This window comes from Alexandromys fortis, unplaced genomic scaffold (assembly GCF_014885135.2).
Source record: "Alexandromys fortis isolate MF-2015 unplaced genomic scaffold, M_Fortis_MF-2015_v1.1 scaffold_243, whole genome shotgun sequence".
Lineage (NCBI taxonomy): Eukaryota > Metazoa > Chordata > Mammalia > Rodentia > Cricetidae > Alexandromys > Alexandromys fortis.
Genome location: NW_026068121.1, coordinates 1,259,494 through 1,281,693, shown reverse-complemented (window position 1 = coordinate 1,281,693; position 22,200 = coordinate 1,259,494). Strand labels below are relative to the sequence as shown.

Sequence of the window (22,200 nt, the reverse complement as noted above, 5' to 3'; positions counted from 1 at the left end):
CCACACATCCACCCACCCATCCACCCACCCATTCACCCATCCACCCACCCACCCATCCATCCACCCACCCACCCACCCACCCATCCATCCATCCATTCACCCAGCCACCCACCCATCCGCCTACCCATCCATCCACCTTCCTTTTTCCCTCTATTCCTCCCTCCCTTAATTCACTTACATAAATTAAAGTTGCAAGTATGGGTTGGTGAGAAGGCTCGGATGGCTTGTGGTCCAGTCTGATGAGCTGAATTTGATCCACAGAAGTGGCATGGAAAGAAACTCCTACAAGTTGTCTTCTGCCCTTCGCACACACATTGCGACCAGTGTAGTAGATTTACAGACAAAAATCCTAAAACGTAAAAGATGCAAATAAGGAGCTGGAGGCATTGGCTCAGCAATTAGAGCACTGGCTGCTCTTGCAGAGGACCCAGGCTTGAGTCCCAGAACCCATTGAAAGCTTATAACTGTCTGCACCTCCAGTCCCAGGAGATCCAATGCCCTCTTCTGGCCTCTACAGTCACTGCACACATGCAGTGCAGACACCCATTCAAGCAAACGTTCACATACATAAAATAAAATTAAGAAATCACAAATGAACTCTCCTGATTTTATTTTTAGTTCACTCTAATCTATAGGATGCCATCCTCTCTGTCTGACAGCAGACATAGAGCCCCCTACTCCCGATATGGTAGCGGTGACATGAAACCGCACAGGCACTCGCGGACACTGATATGTGGTTCAAAACCAGAGGGACTGAAAATGCTCCTGCAGAGTCACACATGGGGAAGGGGCTCCTTTCGTGGGTGGCAGGCGGGATGCTGCTGCGGGGTCACACAAGGGGAAGGGGCTCCTTTCGTGGGTGGCAGGCGGGATGCTGCTGCGGGGTCACACATGGGGGAAAGGGCTCACTTCAGGGGGGTGGCAGGCAGGATGCTGCTGCGGAGTCACACACGCAGGGTCACACACGGGGAAGGGGCTCCCTTCGTGGGTGGCATGTGGGAGTGCCCTCCTCAGAATTAGCAAGCCCTCCAGTACCTTGGCGGCACAGGCAACCTGGGAAGAGAGGCAGGCTAGCTTTCGCTGCCTGGAGCCGGGTCTGAAGTGGCAGGACAAGTGTTTCCTCAGCTCATCCAGGGAGAAGGACTCATGGCATCAGGTGTTGTTGTGAGTTTGCAGACAGGGCTTTTCTGTTTAGCCCAGGCTAACAAGCAGGCTTAACTGTGCCTGGCTTCTCACAATGGATAGGATTTTTTTCATCTGTGGTTCATTTGGCATCTGCCACAAATGTCTGGACATGCTACCTAACCCTCTGCCGTGCAGTGCTTCAGACGCACAAGAATACTTTCCTTTTACTACTATGGCTCAGAGAAGGCACATGCCTTGTCCAAGAACATAGCCTGGACTTCATATCAGATCTAGCCTTCCCAAAAGCTTCTTGGAATGCTCGAGTGGGATGGAACTGGGGCCCCTGCTTCTAGGTTCCCTCTTTCTGTTTTCAAATCCAGATGTTCTTCAGGTGTGTCCCCAGGATGTCCAGTCTTGAGCGAAGGAGGAATTCCTGTGAACCTATGACCCTCTCTCTCTTTATTTTTTTTTTCTGAGACAGGTTTTCTCTGTGTAGCCCAGGCTGTCCTGGAACTCGCTCTATAGACCAGGCTGTCATCGAATTCCCAGAGACCTGCCTGTCTTTGCATCCCAAGTGCTGGGGTTAAAGGTGTGCGCCGCCACCACCTGGTGTGAACCTGTGATGTTATCAGTAAAATTGTTGTGTCTGAGGGAAAGGTGTTTGATCCCAGAAAGTTAAGGCTCCCACTAAAAGAGCTTTTGAGGCAGGGGGATGAGAGGACTAGCTCTGCGGACAGTTTTGTGTGCTTTCTCTCTTTTCTGTGTCTCTGTTGGGAAATCAACTGTTGTCCTAAGTCTCAGGAGGCATCAGGATGACATTTCTTTTTTTTTTTTTTTTTTTTTGAGAGTCAGGATCATAGCTCAGGCTAGCTCTAAACTCTCTATTTAGCTGAGGATGACCTTGAACTCCAGATCTCAGAGATCCTCCTGCCTCTGCCTCTTGAGCGCTGGGCTCAAAGGTGTGCGCCACCACCCAGCCCAAATCTTAGTAAAATAAATGAATAAATCTTAGTAAATAAAGTTTTGTTTTCTTGGGCAAGGCATGTTTATAGGCTACTTTAATTGCAGCATTTGGGAAGAAGCAGGTAGATCTCTAGTGAGTTCCAGGACAGCCTGTGCTATACAGTGAAACCTTGTCTCATAAAGGGAGTTATTTGCCGGGTGGTGGTGGTAGCGGGTAGCTATCTGTGAGTTCGAGGCCAGCCTGGTCTACAGAGCAAGTGCCATAACCCTGTCTCAAAAACAAACAAAAAGGAGTGATTTATTTACTTATCTTTTTTCATTAGGTTGGCTTTGGTTTTTTCAGAGAGGGTTTCTCTGTGTCCTGGAACTCACTCTATAGACCAGGCTGGCCTTGAACTCGGAGATCTGTCTGCCTTTGCTTCCTGAGTGCTGGGATCATCATGTGCCACCACACCTGGTTTATTTATTTATCTAGTGTGTGTGTGTGTGTGTGTGTGTGTGTGTGTACCCCACGTGCATGCAAGAGTCTGTGTAAACCCGAGAGTGCATCAGATCCTGTGGTGGTTTGTCTGAGAGTGGTTCCAGCAGGTTCATGGGTTTGAATACTTGGTCCCCACTTGGTGGAACTGTTTGGTAAGAATTAGGGAGGTGTGGAAGAAGTTTGCCACATGGAGTTGAGCTTTGAGGGTTCAAAAGACTCCTGCAATTTGGCTTTCATTCTGTCTCCTAGCTATGGATCTAGAGATGAGCTCTCAGCAGTTCCTGCCTCCCTGCTTTTTTTTTTTAATTTATTTATTATGTATATAGTGTTCTTGGCACCAGATCTAATTATAGATGGGTGTGAGCCATCATGTGGTTGCTGGGAATTGAACTCAGGACCTTCAGAACAGCAGTCAGTTCTTTTAACCTCTGAGCCATCTCTCCAGCCCTGCCTCCCTGCTTTTGCTCTGCCATGATGAACTCTGACTGATGTGAGTCCCCTCTGTATGTTGTGAATATTTTTTTTTCTTTTTTGTTTTTTTTTTGAGACAGGATTTCTCTGTGGCTTTGGAGCTTGTCCTGGAACTAGCTCCTGTAGACCAGGCTGGCCTCGAACTCACAGAGATCTGTCTGCCTCTGCCTCCCATGGGATTAAAGGCATGTACCACCACTGCCCGGCATTAATTAATGAATGAATTAATTTATTGTGTATACATGTTGTCTGCATGTATGACTGCAGGCCAGAAGAGGGCACCAGATCTCTCTATCGATGGTTGTGAGCTGCCATGTGGTTGCTGGGAATTGAACTCAGGACCTTTGGAAGATCAGGCAGTGCTCTTAACCTCTGAGCCATCTCTCCAGCCCTCTGTAAATATGTTTTATTACCAATGGTTAATAAAGAAGTTGCTTTGACTTATGACAGACCAGGATGTAGCAAGGTGAGAAATCCAAGCAGAGACAGAGGAGGAAAGAAGGCAGAGTCAGGGAGATGCCATGGAGCCGCCCCAGAAGCAAGAGGTAACAAACCACGAGCCTCAGAGTAAAATATTAAATAATAGAAATGGGTTAATTTAAGGTGAAAGAGCTAGCTAGAAGTATGCCTGAGCCATTGGCCAAACAGTGTTGTAATTAGTATAGTTTCTGTGTGATTATTTGGGTCTGGGGCAGCCTTCATTTACATCTGACCCTCTGGGACTGCAAGCCCAATTAAGCATTTCCTTCTGTAAGTTGTCCTGGTCATGGTGTTTTATCACAGCAATAGGAAAGTACGAATACAGATGCCCTAGAGCTGGAGTTTCATGTGGATGTGAGCAACCTGAGGGGGGTTTGGGAACCAGACCATGGTCCTCTGCAAGAATAGGATGTGTTGTTAGTAGCTGAACCATCCTCCCAGGTCCTGGTTCTCTATTTTGATTGGTAGACTAGGTCATATAGCATTTTCTACTGTCCATGTCTGTTCCCATAATGTGATTATGCATCACACATAGGCATACAATGATAAATAAATGGAAAATAAGGGCTTTCCCCAGAAGGCTGCCAGAAGACACAATTTTGCCTTACTGTGTGCATGCACCCCAAACCAGTTCAGGGCAGACTGGCCCTTCTAATCGTCAACCCTGGACACATTGGGAACACACTGGAAGAAAAACTCTCGGGGTTGGAGAGATGGCTCAGCGGTTAAGAGCATTGTCTGCTCTTCCAAAGGTCCTGATTTCAATTTCCAGCAACCACATGGTGGCTCACAACCATCTGTAATGAGGTCTGGTGCCCTCTTCTGGCCTGCGGGAATACACACAGACATAACATTGTATACATAATAAATAAATATTTAAAAAAAAAAAACTCTCCCAGTTCGATTGTCACCAGAGGTGGGGAGGCGTCCCCTCTTGTTTGGGGAAGGGAAGGTGTACAGCCTGATGCAGATGTGGACCAAGGATTCCAGGTTGCTCTGTGTACTGTTTGGAAACAGGTGTGCTTGCAGAGTACATTCGGGAATTTGGCCACCAAGTGAACTATTAAAAGAAGTGGGTGAGCATAACCCAAACCCAGTGGGAGTCCCAGAGCACTAAACTGTCGCCTGGGCTTGCCTGCCGTTCAGGTGAGTGGCTAGCACACAGCAGTAACTGCCACATGACTGGTTGACATAGGGGCTGCAGAGACATCAGCTCTCGCAGAGGGCCCACAGTCGGTTCCCGGCACTCAAGTTGGGCCCTCACAACCTCTTACCACTTCTAGGGGACCCAGAGCTCTCCGGCCTCCATGGACACAGTGCAGAGCCTTGCAGGGACCCGCTAGAAAACAGGAGCAGTCGTTGAGAGCCAGGCCTATGGCTGTCGTCTCAGCACCTTTGATGCAGAGGCAGGAGGATGGCTAGGGATTTGAGGTCAGGCTGGAGTGCAGTATGAGACTCAGTCAAAACCCCCAAATAACACACATGTGGTGGTGCACATCTTTAATCATAGCTCTTAAGGGGTAGAGGCAGGTGGATGTCTGTGAGTTTAAGGCCAATTTGATCTACAGAGGGAGTTCTAGACCAGCCAGGCCTACATGGTGAAATCCTGTCTTCAACAAAAGAAAACTCAAAAGTTGAAAAAAACCCAAATAACTAGATATGTAACTCACTAGAAATTTCAAAATGGTGGTCCCCCTCCCCCATGACTTTTCTATTTTTATTGCTTGGGTTGGGTTTTCTCTGTCTGAAGAGCTCATTCACTGAGGCTGATTTTGTGCCTTTGAGTGGAGGGAAGGACTTAAGACAGGCATCACCTTCAAAGGTTGGTGGGTTTTGTTTTTATTTTTTATTTATTTTTTAAAATTTTTTCCATGATTTTTATTGAGCTCTACATTTTTCTCTGCTCGTCTCCCCCTTCAGCCCTCCCCCAAGGTCCCCATGCTCCCAATTTACTCAGGAGATCTTGTCCTTTACTACTTTCTACTTCCCATGTAGATTAGATCTATATAAATCTCTTAGTGTCCTCATTGTTGTCTAAGTTCTCTGGGATTGTGGTTTGTAGGCTGGCTTTCTTTGTTTTATGTTTAAAAACCACCTATGAGTGAGTACATGTGATAATTGTCTTTCTGGGTCTGGGTTACCTCACTCAAAATGATGTTTTCTAGCTCCATCAATTTGCCTGGAAAATTCAAGATGTCGTTATTTTTTTCTGCTGTGTAATACTCCATTGTGTAAATGTACCATTTTCCTTATCCATTCTTCAGTTGAGCGGCATTTAGGTTGTTTCCGGGTTCTGGCTATGACAAACAATGCTGCTATGAACATAGTTGAGCACATGTCCTTGTGGCACGATTGAGCATCCTTTGGATATATACCCCAAAGTGGTATTACTGGGTCTTGAGGAAGGTTGTTTCCTAATTTTCTGAGAAATCACCACACTGACATCTAAAGGGGCTGTACCAGCTTGCATTCCCACCAGCAATGCAGAAGTGTTTCCTTTTCCCCACAACCTCTCCAGCATAAGTTGTCATCAGTGTTTTTGATCTTGGCCATTCTTACAGGTGTAAAATACAATCTCAGAGTTGTTTTGATTTGCATTTCTCTGATGACTAAAGATGTTGAGCATTTCCTTAAGTGTCTTTCAGCCATTTTAGATTCCTCTGTTGAGAGTTGTCTGTTTAGGTCTGTACTCCATTTTTTTATTGGATTATTTGTTCTTTTGATGACCAATTTCTTGAGTTCTTTGTATATTTTGGAGATCAGACCTCTGTCTGATGTGGGGTTAGTGAAGATCTTTTCCCATTCTGTAGGTTGTCGTTTTGTCTTGTTGACCGTGTCCTTTGCTTTACAGAAGCTTTTCAGTTTCAGGAGGTCCCATTTATTAATTATTTCTCTCAGTGTCTGTGTTGTTTGGGTTCTATTTAAGAATTGGTTCACTGCACCAATGCATTCAAGTGTTCTTCCAACTTTCTCTTCTATAAGGTTCAGTGTGGCTGGCTTTATGTTGAGGTCTTTGGTCCATTTGAACTTGAGTTTTGTGCATGGTGATAGATATGGGTCTATTTTCATTCTTCTACATGTTGATATCCAGTTATGTCAGCACCACTTGTTAAATATGCTTTTTTTCCATTTGATATTTTTTGCTTCTTTATCAAAGATCAGGTGTTCGAAGATGTGTGGATTGATATCTGGGTCTTCTATTCGGTTCCATTGGTCTTCCTGTCTGTTCTTATGCCAGTACCAGGCTGTTTTCAGTACTGCAGCTCTGTAGTAGAGTTTGAAGTCAGGGATTGTGATGCCTCCAGAAGTTCTTTTATTGCCCAGGATTGTTTTGGCTATCCTGGTTTTTTTGCTTTTCCAAATGAAGTTGAGTAACGTTCTTTCGAGGTCTTTGAAGAATTCTGCTGGGATTTTGCTGGGCAAGGTTGGTGTTTTGATAGGGTTATTGAGATATGGTTTTACTTTGTAGCTGAGGCTGGACCTGAGACTGCCCTGCCTCCATTTCTCAAGGGTTGTTCGCATGTGTTTCCAGCTCCGCCCCCACTCCACACCAACTCCATCCCTCCTCCTGGGAGTGGGATGCTGCAGTGTGTATCCTCTGGGTCTGGTCCACGCCACTGAACATCATGTCACTGGAGCTAGGACATCCTTCCATTTGTCTGCAGATGTCCTAGCGTACCGTCTTCTCTGCTACCCTGTCGAACGCCGTATTTAATCAGTCACCAGCCACACTGGGGTGACTTCCCCATTGGCTCTTGTTGGGCGCGTGGGCATGCCTGTCGTGGCACACACGTGGAAGCCAGAGGAGAACATCTAGGAGTTTGAGTCCCTCCAGTCTAACGTGAGATCTGGACAACTAGGCCCGAGCCCTCGGCTCACCTTTCCAGGACAGTACGCAAACGCCATTCCCTTCTAGCCCCTCTCAGCATTCGCACGGCTGTCCCTCCTCGGTTATGTCCCTTTACCCAACCTAGTCTCTCTGATAGTGGCTTAGCGCCCTGACTCTGCAAACAAGGGAGGGCAGGGAGCTTCCTCCCCATGCTCTTGCACTCACAATCTTCCTGTCTCCACCTACCAAGCACTAGGAGAACAGGCATGTGCCACTGAACCTGGTTTATGAGGTGTGAGGCTGGGACCCAAGGCTTTGGCATTGAGTCTAGGCTAACGACTTAAGCCCCAGTCCTGGCCTCCAAATAAAAAGTGAGAACAGGTCTGTGTGTGCAGCGTGAAAGTGGGGGCCTTGGGTTCTTCCTCAGTATAGCAGGGTATTCAAACAGCCATAGTCATAGTCTCTGGCTGTCGTGGCACACACCTTTAGTCCCAGCACTCTGGAGGCAGAGGCAGTAGGATCTCTGTGAGTTTGAGGCCAGCCCTTTCTACAGAGCGAGTTCCAGGACAGCCAGGGCTACCCAGTTAGACTCTGTCTTGAATAAAAACAAACAAAATTAACCAACCAACCAAAAACAAACAAACAGCAAACAGCTCTAGTCTACAGAAGAGCACTGACTCGGTCCTTTCCTGGGGCTGAGACTGCTGACCATTTAGAATGGCCCCACTTCAAATGTGCACTGTTACAGCCACAGGAAGAACCACTGGACAATCCTGCATGTATGTTTTTCAAAAGGCTTAAATTAGGGGGCTGAAGAGATGGCTCAGAGGTTAAGAGTCCTGAGTTCAATTCCCAGCAGCCACACAGCCATCTGTAATGAGATCTAGTGCCCTCTTTTGGCTTGCAGACATACATAGAGGAAAAATGCTGTATACATAATAAATAGATTAATCTTTAAAAAAAAAAAGACATATCTTAAATTCTGTGTGTCTGTGTGCAAGCTCCTGCACCTGTGTGCAGTGCCCGAGGAGGCCATAAGAGGGCGCTGAAGCTACGTGCCTCGGCTGCGGGAGACCCGGGATTGAAGCCACCATCCGGATTTTACAGATGCACAAACTGTAGACTTGGGAGGGAGAAAAGCGCTCAATCCATTAGATTTGTACGACCCAGATCGGTAAATTGACCTCCCGCTGCACCACACGGCAGCGACTGGTCGGCGTCCCCTCCCTCTCCAGGGCTCGTACCCGAAGCCGTAGTGCCATTTTGGGGCCGCTCGGGGCCCAGCGCGCAGGCGTCACACCGCCGCCTGGCCCCGCCCCCTCCACGTGCAGCGCACACTTAGCGCTGCTCTGCCTAGCTCGCCTCGCGCCTTCCTCCCTCCCTCCGCCCGCCCCCTACGGCGCCTGCTTCCTATTGGCTGACGGCTTCGTCGCTCGGCCTGCAGCCTGGCGGGCCCCCACCAGTACGGAAGTCCTGCCCCGCGCGCAGCTGTCCGGTCTTCCGATAGGCTCGGCGGCGTGTCTGTTGGCGAGGCCGGGCCCGAGTCGGCCGCTGGGGGCCCGCGGTCGCTGAGCGGCCCGGGCTGGCGGCGGTTTCCGGTTCAGCGCGGCTGGCGGGCGGGCGGCCCGGAGCGGTGGCGGCGGCGCCCGACAGACAATGAGGGCTGTGGGGCGGCGCTGAGCGGCGGCGGCGGCGGGAGCGACGCGGGCCCGGGGGCGGGGCGGGCGCCAGCCATGGACAATCAGGTGAGAAGCCGCCGCCCGGGACCGGCCTCCCATGGCGCGGCAGCCGGCCCTGCGCGCACACGACCCCGTGCGCTCTCGATGTGCACGTGCACGGCTCGATTCTCCCCTCCCCCTTTCACCGCGACCCCGGGATGACCCTCCCCCATCGCCATATCGGGGCGCCCTTCCCCCATCGCGACCCCACGCGCCCCTCCCCCACCGCGACCCCAGGTCTGTTACGGAACCCCCTGGGGGCATTCCAGCACCCCAGTGACACCCACTCCACCCCGGAGAACCCTTTTCTTGAGTGGGGAATCTACATCGCTCTGGAGCCGCCACTGCATCTTGGGCAACACAGCCTGGCCCAGAGCCCCCTTAGACACCCTTTAGAAACCCCTTAGACACCACTCCGGACCTCAGGGCTTCAGCACCCTGGGAAACTCCATTTCGTTTCAGAGGTCCTGGAGGCATGCCTTAGAACCCCAGTGTACACACAGACTCCCGAGGCGCCTCTCAGGATCCCAGGGCTTTAGCACTCTGGACATCCCAGCCCGTTCGGAACCCTTTGGGATTCCCCCTTGGAGCTTTAGTGCTACCATGGCACCCTGGGGATTCCCCCGCCGGGTCCACAACTCTCCAGGAAGACTTGGAACCCTATAGCCACTCACAGCACCTTAGGGGTCCTATTCTGGTTCGGAATCCTCAGGAATCCTTTGGCATCCATCAGAATTCCAGAGCCACCCAGGCTGTCTGTGAACCCCAGGGTACTCACAGTTCCTGTGGATCAAAACCTAGGCAGACTCCCCTCAGAGAACTCCAGTGCATCCCACAACCCCTGGCACCCTTGTCAGGCCCAGAACCCTTGGAAACATGTCTCAGAGCTCCAGTGGAACTTCCAGCCTCTGGGGTCCCAGCGTGGCTCTGAACCTGTGCAGACTCGAGTAAAGTGTCCAGGAGCTCTCGGTCTGCCCAAATCCCCTTACATGCCACACACTTCCCCATACCTGGCCCTCCCTCTGCGGAGGGAATTCTTCCTGAACCTGTGGCCCTAAGGCTTCCCAAACTCCATGAATCCCCAAACAGGTACTTGTGTACCAGTTGGCCCCAAATGTTTTGAATGTTTCTTGCCCCAGTTAGACCCGCTCCCAACTGAGATACTACTTCAGGCCACGTCCCCATTCTTCTGCATGGCCTGCCCCTGCTCTCCTACCCCTGTGCACATGACTGCCTCCGGGAACTGACTTCTGCTGCCCCATTGACCCACCCTGCTGCCCACCCTCGTCTGTGCCCAGTGCTGAAGGGTGGCACCTTCCTTCAGACACAGACCAAGGGCAGTCTCTGCTCTGATCTGGTACCCCACAAGCTCTTCAGACCCCTAAGACTCCTGTTACGTCCCTTGGGTTTGGCCACCATTGCTCCTGGACCTGTTTTAAGACTGTCCAGTGTCCTCCATCTGACTGTGATCTCGGCCAGCCGTGCTGTACCATCTTTCCTTTCCCCTACCCCACTCCTCCCCTCACACTCCCATCGCTTGTCAGCCTCACCTAGCCACAGGTGGATTCCCCAGGCTCCCACTGGCAGCCCTCCCACTTGGTAACCAGCGCTGCTGTTGGTTCCTGAGTCCCTTCTGGCTACTGTGCCTGTATCATCCAGATCTCACCAAGTGAGCTCCTCCCCATCTTCAAATTACTCCCACCAGGGTCACATCTCCCCCTTCCTTCCCAAGCCCGAGTTTTCAGGGGCGCTCGTCCTGGGAAGGTATGGGATTGTGGGGGTGGCAGTTGATGGCTTCCTCTGCTGTTCGCAAGGGCAGGTTGGGGCATTCCTGACTGCTGGCGCCATGGAGGCGGCTTTGTCTGGTTTGGCCATGTGGCTGTGTAGTTTCAGGTGCATGGGCCAGGGACCTTCCTGTGTCCCACTATCCATGGGCAGGTGGCAGGTGCCATCACTCTTGGATCTGGTGTGTTTGGCTTTCTGCTAGCAAACAGACAGACTGCTTTGCAAGCCTGCTTGCTACCTGGGCTCTTCCTTGATTGAACCTCACACAAAGTCTCTGTCCCTTCAGCACCCTCTGCACTCAAAAGTGCAGGGCATGGCCTCTGTCCCTACCAGAGTCTCCACCAGAGATTGGAGGCCATTCCCTCTGTGATGTGCTGGGTGCTGTCACTTCATGGCTGGGATGCTGAGTAAAGGTGGCAGTCTCAGGGGCAGTGGGGAAAAGGCTCCTCTCAGCCTGAGCTCAGCTGTGACTGTAGCTGCTTTTAGCTTTTAGCCAAGTAACGTGAAAAATTGAGACTTCAGGTCCCAGGCAGCCACCATGACTGAGCACCTGGCCATCCCGGAGGCTGTCCAGACAGGACCCTGCCGTCGGAAATGCTCTGGTGGCGCTGAGCTGGGTTGTTGGTCTGCATTGTCATCTGCCCTTCCTTCTCTGCCAGCTCCAGAGAACCCAGCAGCTACCCCCATTGCAGCTGGGAGACCTGTGTGGGGAGTGCAGGTGCACAGGTAGAGTCCCAGCCTCCCTCCATCCAGGGCTGGACCCTGGGTGCTGACTCTGAGGTCAGTGCAGAGGCAAGCACATAAGTCGTAGTTTGCTTTTTCCTCTGGGCTTCTTGCTTCCCTTATGGATATGAAGGCCGGGAAAGTGTCTGAGATGTTCCCTTCGTGCCACCCTGTCCCCTCCAGTGCTGTCTGTTGTATTGGATTTCTGTGCTGAGCAGGGCCATGGCCAGGACTGCTACTCACCTTGGGGAGGGATGGAATGGAATTGGTTTGTTGGGTACAATGCTGGAAAATGAGAAGGGTCTGAGAGTCCAGTGGGATTCCCCAGCAGACAGCTAGAGAGGTGTCAGCATCCAGTGTTCCTGATCCCCAAAGAACCTGGGAGCCCCCTTCCCAGAGTCACAGGCCTGGCCTCAGAATGGGTGCAGTGTGGTCGCAGGTGGCACACAGGCCCACAGCCTGGCTGTGCTGCACACCAGGAGCAGAGACTTGGCTCAGGTGGGGAGGTTGGAACAGTCAGAGCCAGAATCTTTTCCTGATGTCCTGAGTGTTGCTGCCTCTCCATAGGAGGCTGTGGGTAAGGTGCTGGAGCTGGAGCCACATCCCTGGTCCTCTGAAGCTAGTCTCAGGCTTTCTTACTCTGCTTTGCAGGGGTGAGGGGCCTGGACTGGGATTGCCGACAGTTGAAACACCCCTGCCCAGGGCTGTTGTCCACATCCCTAGGAGACACATGGTGTCTGTCCTAGTGTTGTGGACACTCCTCATCTGTCTTCAGTACTGGGCATATCCATGTGGACGCACACCTCTCCCTTCCCAGCCTCTTCTCGTCCCTCTGTCTTGAGCCTTGTGCCCTTTCAGAAGGGGTGACAGTGGTTGGCGCACAGGGCCAGAGCTGCTAATTAGTTTTATTTATTTATTTATTTATTTTTGGCCGTCCTCCAGACTCATCTTGTCTTTTAGTCCAGTGCTTTTCGCTTTAGTGATCATCTTAGGGCACCTGCTTCCCCCGGAGCCCTGTCTTGGATTAGAGGGACAAGGTTCTAGAGAGTTCAGTTGACTTGGTCTTGTGTCACCAATGCTCTGTGGGGTCCTGGGTCTGGGTCTGGCTCCTTCCCCATCTGTGTGTGTGGACCTTGCCATGGGGCGGGCCTGACGTTTTTTCTTATTAAAGGGGAGAGCCAGGTACATACCAAGGTACTGGCTCCAGGAGCCAGGTGATAGATGTAATTACACCATAGGGTAACATGTGAATTCCCAGAGGAAAGGGCATTTGTTACAAAGAATTCCCTCCAGAAATCCGGTGAAAGCCTATAGGAAAATTAACAGCTAATGACTGCCTCCTGGGCCCCAGCTGGGCTGGGTGTTTGGGTGTGATAGAAGTAGATAGGTGGGAGAAGACAGATGGGTGGATGCGGTGGGTTGATGTGTGGGTGGGTGGGTGGGTGGGTGAATGGATGGATTGGTAGGTGGATGGGTGGATTGGAGGATATGTGAATGTATGATGGATGAATAGATGGATGGGTAGATGGCTGGATTTGGAATCACACAGACCTGTGACATGCGATATTTTAGCCCTTTGCCCATCCACACCTAGAGAGAGCAGTCTCCCTCAGTTAAAGGCCTATGAGATGCCCCACGTGCTGTTTGCCTGGTTGCTGGATTGGGATTCTAGATCTGAATGCCCTCTGCCAGTTGGCTTGGCAGCATGAAGCCTCCAGCCTGAGCTTAACTGTCCCCAGATGGCACTCTGAGACTTCAGGCCACTGCATCCCTTGGCTTCTGATCTCCAGCAGCAGGATGGGTGACACTTTCCTGGGCAGGTCCTGGGTTTCCTGGGTGCAGGCAGCAGGGTTGCTTTAGTTCCCAGTTCTGGGTTGTGCAGAGGCATCCATGCAACAAGTGCTCACAGTGCGGAGGACCTTCTAGGGCAAGGCAGCATGAGGAGAGCTGTGCTGGCTGTGGGAGTGCCGCTTGCATCAGCACCGCTCCTGGAGAACCAGCTGCTCGCTTTGCTCAAGTGTGGCTCTGCTTCTGCTGGGTTCAAGGGTTCCAGGTAGAGGACAGCAAAGAGGGGCCTGTGCGATAATGGCCCCTAGGTGGCTGGGGCTCAGCTCAAGCTGCTGCAGCTTCAAGTTCCTTTCTCATGTTGGTGGTACAGGTCCTGTGCTGTCCCACTACCACTATTTTTGGAAAGTTGTGGCCTCTCAGGGTCCAGCTCAGGAAGGACAAAGATGGTTAGGTATGGGCTGCTGGTCCAGACTGTGGCGTCCTCGGCTAGGGGTGTTGTGGCCCCAGTTGACACCGGCCCCTTGGGCATCACTGTCGCCAGCCAGTGCTTTGGGCACAGTCTACCACAGCCTTGAAACCTCCTGTTTACTTTGGCTTGTGCCGTGAAGTTCTGGCGTCTGTGTCTCCAACTCCGATGGAACTGTGGTCATTTGTTCTTTCGCAGTAGCCACTGTGCTGCCTGTGCTGTGACCCAACGGGGAGCCCCATGTCACCAGTACTACGGGGAGCCCCATGTCACCAGTACTGTCAGACAGCTGGCCCACAGCAGACCGAAATTCCAAAGTGGCTCAGAGAGTAGGGTCACCAGTGTTTAGGAGTCCAGGGAGCCTCCAGCTAGCAGTGGCCCTATTGATCACAAATGGCCGGGGTGCTGGCAGTATTGCTCCAGAGTCAGGTTGAACATTCTCCATCCTGTGCTCAGTGTGTCCACACAGGCATACATGTAACACAGGCTGGTCCTCTGCTGAGTCACTGGCAGGCACCAGACCCAGCTATGTGTGTCTAGGAGTTGATGTGTAGTTCCCCTGGATGTCCCCAGTACTTGCTCTCCCCTCCTTGCAGAGTTGCAGCTCTGCCCCCTTGTCCCAGAGATAGGTCTCTGTGCTTAGGTCCAGCTGCTTTCTCCTGCCAGTCCTCCGTTCCCTTTCTCCAGCCTCTACCCCACTCACCATTTGTGGTCGAGCACGTCTTTCAGGTGGCCCTGCCTTTACTCACTCCCTCGCATCTCCTACCTGCCTGCTCTCTTGCCAGCCCTCCAATAGACCTAGAACCATGGAGCTTTTCGTAAGGAACCAAAGGATGCTTGTCTTGGCAGAGATCTGAGTACACAGATTCTGGAGGGCTATGTGGTCAGGTGTCGGGAGAGGAGTTGGAGCATAGATGGGACCTCTAGGGTCTGGGCCCCTGGAGAGGGCTAGCAGAGACCAGTGTGTGGAGTTCCTGGCAGGCAGCCTGGACCTCCTGCCTGATTGTCTTGCTTATCTAGGTAGAGCACCTAGCAAGCCAGCTTAGCCTGGGTGACTGTGGGATCAGACGGGAGAGAAAGAGGTCCCAGCTCTCAGCTGCAGAAGGGTGGGGAATTCAAGGCCAGCCTGGGCTGCTTCGTGAGACCTCGTCTTTTAAAAAAATGCTGGGGTAAAGATGGGTGTGGTGGTGCATACCTTTAATCCCAGCAGGCGGACCTCTGAGTTTGAGGCCAGTCTGGTCACAGAGTGAGTTCTAGAAACCCTGTTTTGGAAAACCAAAATAATAAATGTATAAATAAATAGAAGCCTAGGATAGCTGGTAGTGATAGCACAAGATTATAATCCCAGCACTCAAGAGGGAGGAGGAGCTCTGAGTTCAGGGCTACATAGAGAAACCTATCTGGTGGTGAGTGGAAGGAGAAGGCTAGGATGGAGCATGGTGGTACATACCTTAAGTCTCAGCCCTGCATCCAAGCCTGGTGTATAGGGCAGGTTCTAGGCTGGCCAGGGTTCCATAGTGAGACCCTGTCTCAAAAATCAATGTCTAGGGAGCTCCTGATGCTGTAGCCCAGTGATACAGTGCTTGCCTATCATGCATTAAAGCCTCTCTTTAATACCCAGTACACACCACACACACACACACACACCCCAAAAAAAGAAAGTTCTCTTTGGGCTGAAGGGGTGACTCAGTAAAGAGTAAAAACTAGATGTAGTGTGTATTTGTGATTCCAGCCTTGGGGAGCTGGAGAAACTCAGTTGTTAAGAGCACTTGCTACTGCTGCAGAGGGCTGGAGTTGGGTTCCCAGCATCCTCAGGATGACTCACAAACACCTATAACAGCAGTTCTAGGGGACCTGGTTCCCTATTCTGACCTCCCCCGGTCCCTAGCCCCGCACACACAGATACACAGATAAACATGTAAATAAAGTAAAAATAGATCTTTAAAAAGGTAAATAGTATTGCTGAGGTGTCGTTCAAAGCCGTCTACTACCTCCATGTATGCACACATGTTCACCCACCTATGCACATACACTACATTAAAGACTTAAGGCTGAGGAGATAGCTCATTGGCTAAAACACTCACTGTGCAAGTATGAAGGTGGAGTTGAGCTCCCAGCACTCATATCAAAGGCAGACCAGCGCTGAGGAGGCAGAGGTCTCATGGCCTGTTCGTCCGGCTTTCTGTTGCTGGGGTAAACACCATGGCCAAAGATAGCTGGGGCAGGAAAGGAAGGGTTGATTTTGCCAACCTCACAATCACAGCCCATCTCAGAGGGGAATTGACGCCTGTTCCCCGTGCTTTCCTTAGTTCTGCTTTTTTATACGTCCCAGGACCACCTGCCTATGGTGGACTGGGTGCTCACATGTCAATCATTAATCAAGAAACACCACAGGCCAATCCAATAGAAGCCTTTTCTCAATTGAATTTCCCTGTTCAGAAGACTCTGGCTTATGTCAGGTTTTTAAAAACTAAGACCACCTGAGCAAACTAGCAACATGTAATAGCCAGACAAACATGCTCTTGGCTCAGGCAAGAGGCCCTTCATCGACGTGTAAGGTGGAGAATGGTGGGGAAGAACCCAGTGTCAACTTTGGGCCTGTGCACACCACTCACACACATACACGCACGTGTGCACACATAATGTGTCTAGAGAGGGTTTTCCGTGTTGCAGACATTCTAGTTGATTGCCTTTTGGAGGTGGCCCTGCCCTTGTGTTGGGAATCTCTTGGAGTTTAGTGTCTTTGCATTTACTTTGGGGCTGGCCTGAGCCACCTGGGGTTTCAGGATCCCGTGTCATACACCCTCAGGAGTGGGGAGAATGAGAGCGCTCCCTCAGGAGCTGCTGTGCTGGCTAGGCCGGCACCGTGGGTCCTTCAGCTGAGGACCTAGCTGTGCTCTGTGAGGTCCAAGTGGTCAGCAGGGGCCACAGAGCCTGTGGGAGGTGACCAGGGAAAACTGCCCTGTGGAGAGGACCTTTCTGTCCTCTTAGTGATGAATCAGTTGGGATGTCCATGGAGTTGAAGGGGCCACAATTGCTGTGCTGGTGGGAGGAGCCAGGACCTGCGCCCTTTCTCATGCTGAGAGTGTAGTACATGTGTATTTGCATCCTGGAAGCACACAGAAGCTCCCACAGCCAGCATTGACAGTGTCCCGGAGGCCAGAGTGCAGGGTAGCAGTGTGTAACTCTGCCTCCATGCTGACCTGGCCCTTCCCCTCTCTCTCTCTCTCTCTCTCTCTCTCTCTCTCTCTCTCTCTCTCCCCCTCTGTGCACTGTCCAGGTGAAGTTAGAGCTGGGGCACCGTGCCCAGCTGCGCAAGAAGCCCACCACTGAGGGCTTCACCCATGACTGGATGGTCTTCGTACGTGGCCCTGAGCAGTGTGACATCCAGCACTTCGTGGAGAAGGTCATCTTCCGACTTCATGACAGCTTCCCCAAACCCAAGCGTGGTGAGTGCCCTTTCCTTGGTCCTCCCTACCAGTGCCCCTCCAATTCCAGCCTGGTGGTTTGACTAGTGACTGCTCCGCCCACTCATGGGAACTGGAATAGCCAAGAACCAGCCCAGGCCAGAAGCAGTCAGGGTTATGGTTTAAGGATTCTGAGGGTCTCGCTGGGTAGACAAACCACTCTTAAGGGCAGCCCCATGCCCAGCAGTAGATGGCCAACACAAAATGAACTCAGTAGTATTTTGGGAGGGTTTTTTCCCTTTATCTTACAGTGCTTTGCCCCCCCCCTTCCCCACAGATCTTTGGCTTATGTTACTTGTGGGATTTCTCTGTGTGTGAACATGTATGTCTCAGCATCTGCAACTATTTCTTGTGCTTTCTCTTTAGCTCCTTTTTTTTCTTACTGTTTGCTTTTTTTTATTCTGGTTTGTTTGTTTTTGTTTTATTTTGTATTGTTGCTTTTAGATGCCTGTTTGTATTCTAATGAAAGAGGGGAAGAAAGGATGTGGATTTGGGTGGGTGGGGACATTGTGGGGATCTGAGAGGGGTTGGGGGAGGGGAAACTAATCAGAATATAATGTATGAAAGAATCTATTTTCAGTAAAAACCGTATACGCTTTAGGGTAGGATTACTGTCCTTGCACATGCATCTCTTTCTGGTACCGTTTCACCGAGGCTGCGGCACCTGCTTCCCATCACTCTTCTCCACATTTCCCGGGGGACAGTCTGTTGGGGTTTGTGATTAAAGGTGACTTTCTGTGGAAAGTCGTCCTGGCAGACTTTGGCAGATGGTCTCTATCAAGTATGTGTGTAGGCTGGGTCGCCTTCCGCGCTGCTGAGTCTCTGCTTTGCTCAAGCTGAGTGTGCTCCTGTCCTGCAGTGCATAGCACTTTTCTTTTTTGTGCTGTGTGATGGTGGAACACAGGTTTGCACTTCAGGTGGGTGCTTACACCTGGGTTACACCCCAACTCCAAGGATGGTGGATTCTGTGCAGGGGCTCCTCACTGGGGGGATCAGCTACCAACAAATACTGTTTTCTTGGGTGTATTAGTAATGGACAGAATGCTTTTCTGTAGTGAAGATCTGTTCTTCAGATGGAGAGAGCTGTTCCCGGACCATTTACCTTCGACATTGCTATGTGGACTGTAGCTCATGGATATTGACTCTGGGCCCGCAGTGGGTGACGGATGTCACATTGAAGGTTATGCTTGGGGCCAAGCACTTCTGAGGGCAGCAGGGGTTTCTTTTTCTGACTTTGTGCTGTCCGTCGTAATCCCCGTGCTCATCTTCTCCAGGTACCGTCCACTGCCTGCCGCTTACCATCCCGTCGCCCACCCACACCCACACGACAACCACCTGTCCGCTTCCCTCATCGTCCCCCAGCACCTTGGTTTCCTCCATCTTAGAACATAGCAGGCATGGCTGCCTCGCATAGCAGGTGTTCGTGGACGTGTCAGATGGGCACCTATCTCCTGACAGCCCTCATAGGTGAGCAGTCAGCTCAGCGGTGCAAGCTGCCTGTCAACCTGTGTTTTAAAGTGAGGTCAGCTGGCTGCAGTGATGCATTCCCTGCAGCCTCTGTACACTAAAGGGTCATGCATTGACGGATATGCCTGGACTATACGATGAGGCCCTGTGTTGCTATTTAGGCTAGTCCTGCTCGTGCCCAGTGCCAAGCTCACATCAATTGCCCTGTCTGTGGGACTGGCATCTGCAGAGACCTGAGTCCTCCACAGTGTTTACTGAGTACACATGGCCTCTTTTCCCTGTCAGCTTTGGCTGGTGGCTGAGGACCTGTGATAAAGACTTGTCTCTCTAGGAACCTCCACAGTACTCTTGGGGGGGCCTGGTTCTACACTGATGCGCTTCCCCCTTCCAGAGTGGGGGGTGGTGGATAGTGAGGCTGATTGTACAGATTGCAGCTCTGACTACGGATCGGGCTCAGGGTAGGGTCAGCTGGTTGCTCTCTGGACCTCACCTCTGACTTGAGGTGAGAGCACTTGAGGTCATTGTAGGGTCAGAAGGCAGGTGTTTCATCATTTGTGGTTCCCTGAGCCTCCTGAGTGCTGGAGTCACAGGTGCCCCACCCTGCCCCACAGTGACATCTTCTGTGGCCTGGACTTGCTTTTTCCCTGGGTGTATTTGTCTGCCCTCCCTTCATCCTGTAGAGTTTGTGGTGCCCTGCAACTACCCTCAGGCCTCCCACACAAGGTGTTCCTCTGTGCCCTCCACCTCTGCGCCCCTCCTACTCTGGGACCTTGGGTGACTTTTAATGAGAAGGTAGTTTTTAGTCAGCCCAGTGCCTCCATGACCACAAGCCTTGGCCATTGCCACCCAGCCACACCGTGCTGGTGAGGTTGAACCTTTATTGTTAGTTTTTTTTTCTTGAGCTTGTGCAGGCCTTGAACTAGCCCTGCAGCTGAAGATGACCTTGAACTCTTGACCTGCCTGCAGCTGCTTGGGGTTGAGATAGGAAGTCACTGTGTCACCCAACTTGGCTTCAAACTTTGTGGCAATCAGCATGAGCCACCACTGCCTGGTTCATGATTTTTCTAATTTTCTTGAGTCAGGGTCTTGTACCCCAGCCTAAACTGACTTCCAGTTTGTAGCTGAGAATGACCTTGAACTTGTACTTCTGACTCCTCTGTCCTAGAATGCTGTGCTGGGAGCACAGCACAGCCTACCACAGCCCAGCACAGCCTACCACAGCCCAGCACAACCTAGCACAGCACAGCACAGCACAGCACAGCATAGCACAGCCTAACCCAGCACAGCCAAGCACAGCACAGCCTAGCACTCTCCACTTGAGCTCTAGGAACCTCCTCTCATTCCAGGGCAGCTAGGCTCATGTTTTAGCCATGCCCACTTTGCTTGGCAGTCCCACCTGCTTCCTTCTGGTTCGTCCTCAAGGTTGACTGAGGAGCCCAGCCCTAACCCCTGCTCCTGCTCACTGGCTTTCATGCTGTAGTGCCTACCATGTACTTACCAAACAGCTGTCAGTCACCTGGGCTCTGCTGCTCCTGCTCACTTCGTGCCCAAGCAGCTTCCATTGAATTTACTCATCTTTAACATTGTATTCTTTAAATATTTTACCAGTTTTACTTTTCTCATTCTGTGTGTGTGTGCGCGTGCGTGCGTGTATACCAGAGTGCAGGTGCTCCATTAGGCCAGAAGAAGGCATTGAATCCCCTGGAGCAGGAATTAAAGGTAGTTGTGAGGGATTCTCTGCAAGATCTGTCATTTCTCCAGCTCCTAAAACAAAACAAAACAAAACAAAAAACGTTAATTTCTTTTGTGTGTGTTGGGGGAGGGGTGCTCTTGGTGCCTGTGTGAAGGTAGAAGACAGTGTTTTCTCTTCTACCATGTGGGTTCTAGGTCAGTTCCATGGCAGGCTCCTTTTCCTTCTGAGTCATCTTGCTAGTCCAGATTTCAGTTTCCTTTTTGCCTTGTGAGACTTTGTGGCACAGGGAGTCCCTGCAGAGCCCCGTCTGTCTCTGCTGGACACTGGAGGAGGATGTGAGGTCTTTTCGGAACCTTAGACACACAGGAGGGCTTCTTCCTTTATGTGGGTGGGCTGAGATGTGAAAAACTTGAAGAGATTCCCCCTGAGCAGCTAGTGACCTGGAGGTCAGAGACCCTGGGAACCCAGACCTCTCCTGCTGGGACGTGGCCTTTCATACACAAGACCTAAAGGTCCTGTTGAAAGGTGTTGGGGTTAGAGTATGTGGGTAGGGATGAGGCTCACTGGTGACTGTAAATGGAGATTTTCTTGTCCTGACTGCCCAGTCCCAAATAACCACTCATCGGCTGAATAGCTTAGGCTTATAACTAACTAGCTCTTATCACTGAACTTGTTTCTATTAACCTACATATTGCTACGTGGCTCGTGTCTTTACCTGTCTTCTAGCATGTCTGCTTCCTGTGCTGCTGATTGGCATCTCTCTTGACTCCACTCTCCTTCCCATCCCAGTTGACTTTCCTGCCTAACTTCCTGCCCATCTACTGGCCTGTCTGCTTTTTATTTTAACCAATGAGAGTAATATATATTCATAGTGTAGAAAAGGATTGTTCCAGCCGGGTGGTGATGGTGCACGCCTTTAATCACAGCACTCGGGGGAGAGACAGGCAGATCTTTGTGAGTTTGAGGCCAGCCTGGTCTACAAGAGCTAGTTCCAGGACAGGCTCCAAAGCTAGAGAAACCCTGTCTCAAAAAATCAAAAGAAAGAAAAGAAAAGGGTTGTTCTCAGCAGGTAACAGGACTTTTCTTCTCTGCTCTCCATCTTGACACAGACCTCATTGAGAAGTGCTCTGAAGCTTTCAGACTGTCAGTGGGTTGGGCAGTGGAGAGTCTGGTTTGTTTTTCTTAGGAAGATGTGGAGAGACTGGCTTGCCTTAGCCAGTGGCACGTGGTGGCTGCTTTCTGAACTGCTGTCTGTGGAGAGTCCTAGAGATAAGACTAAAGCAAAGCAGCTTGTGACTTGGAGGGATGGAGCAAGATTTACACCCAGTGTGTGAGGAACACAGTACTGAGCTCTGTGTGTGTGTGTGGGGGGGGTGACTTTTGGTCATTGCTTGCTTAGTAGGACTGGAACCTAGGAACCAGTGCCTATCTTTGGAGAGTCGAAGAGTGGTGAAGTACCTTGCAGGTAGCTGGAGCCAGGAGGTGACCCCTGGGTTGGTGGAGAGCCACAGTGGGCACCATGAAGGGGAGCCAGGTGCAGGATTCAGGTGATAGGTGATTGGTTTGTTGGCTGATTGAGCAGAAGCTGCCCAGCAGGACCTGGTGCTAGACAGTGCAGGGATGGGTAACAGCAAAGACACCCTACCTGCAGCACATAGTGCACTGTGGGCCCATCTGAAGCTGTTGGCATGTTTGGAAGTTGACCAGAGAACAGCCTGGTGGCCTTGAATGGGGGTGGGGTGGG

At 51.3% G+C, this 22,200-nt stretch overlaps 1 protein-coding gene across 1 annotated transcript in view; it reads left to right on the top strand.

Annotated features, from left to right (window-relative positions):
- The first annotated feature begins 8,884 nt into the window (after positions 1–8,884).
- Positions 8,885–22,200, top strand: part of Mllt1 (MLLT1 super elongation complex subunit) — a 41,249-nt gene continuing 27,933 nt past the window's right edge. The window contains exons 1-2 of the mRNA XM_050125247.1: positions 8,885–9,094; positions 17,098–17,278. Coding sequence (XP_049981204.1) covers positions 9,083–9,094; positions 17,098–17,278 — 193 coding nt within the window. The 5' untranslated portion in view covers positions 8,885–9,082. The remainder of the gene's footprint in view (positions 9,095–17,097; positions 17,279–22,200) is intronic.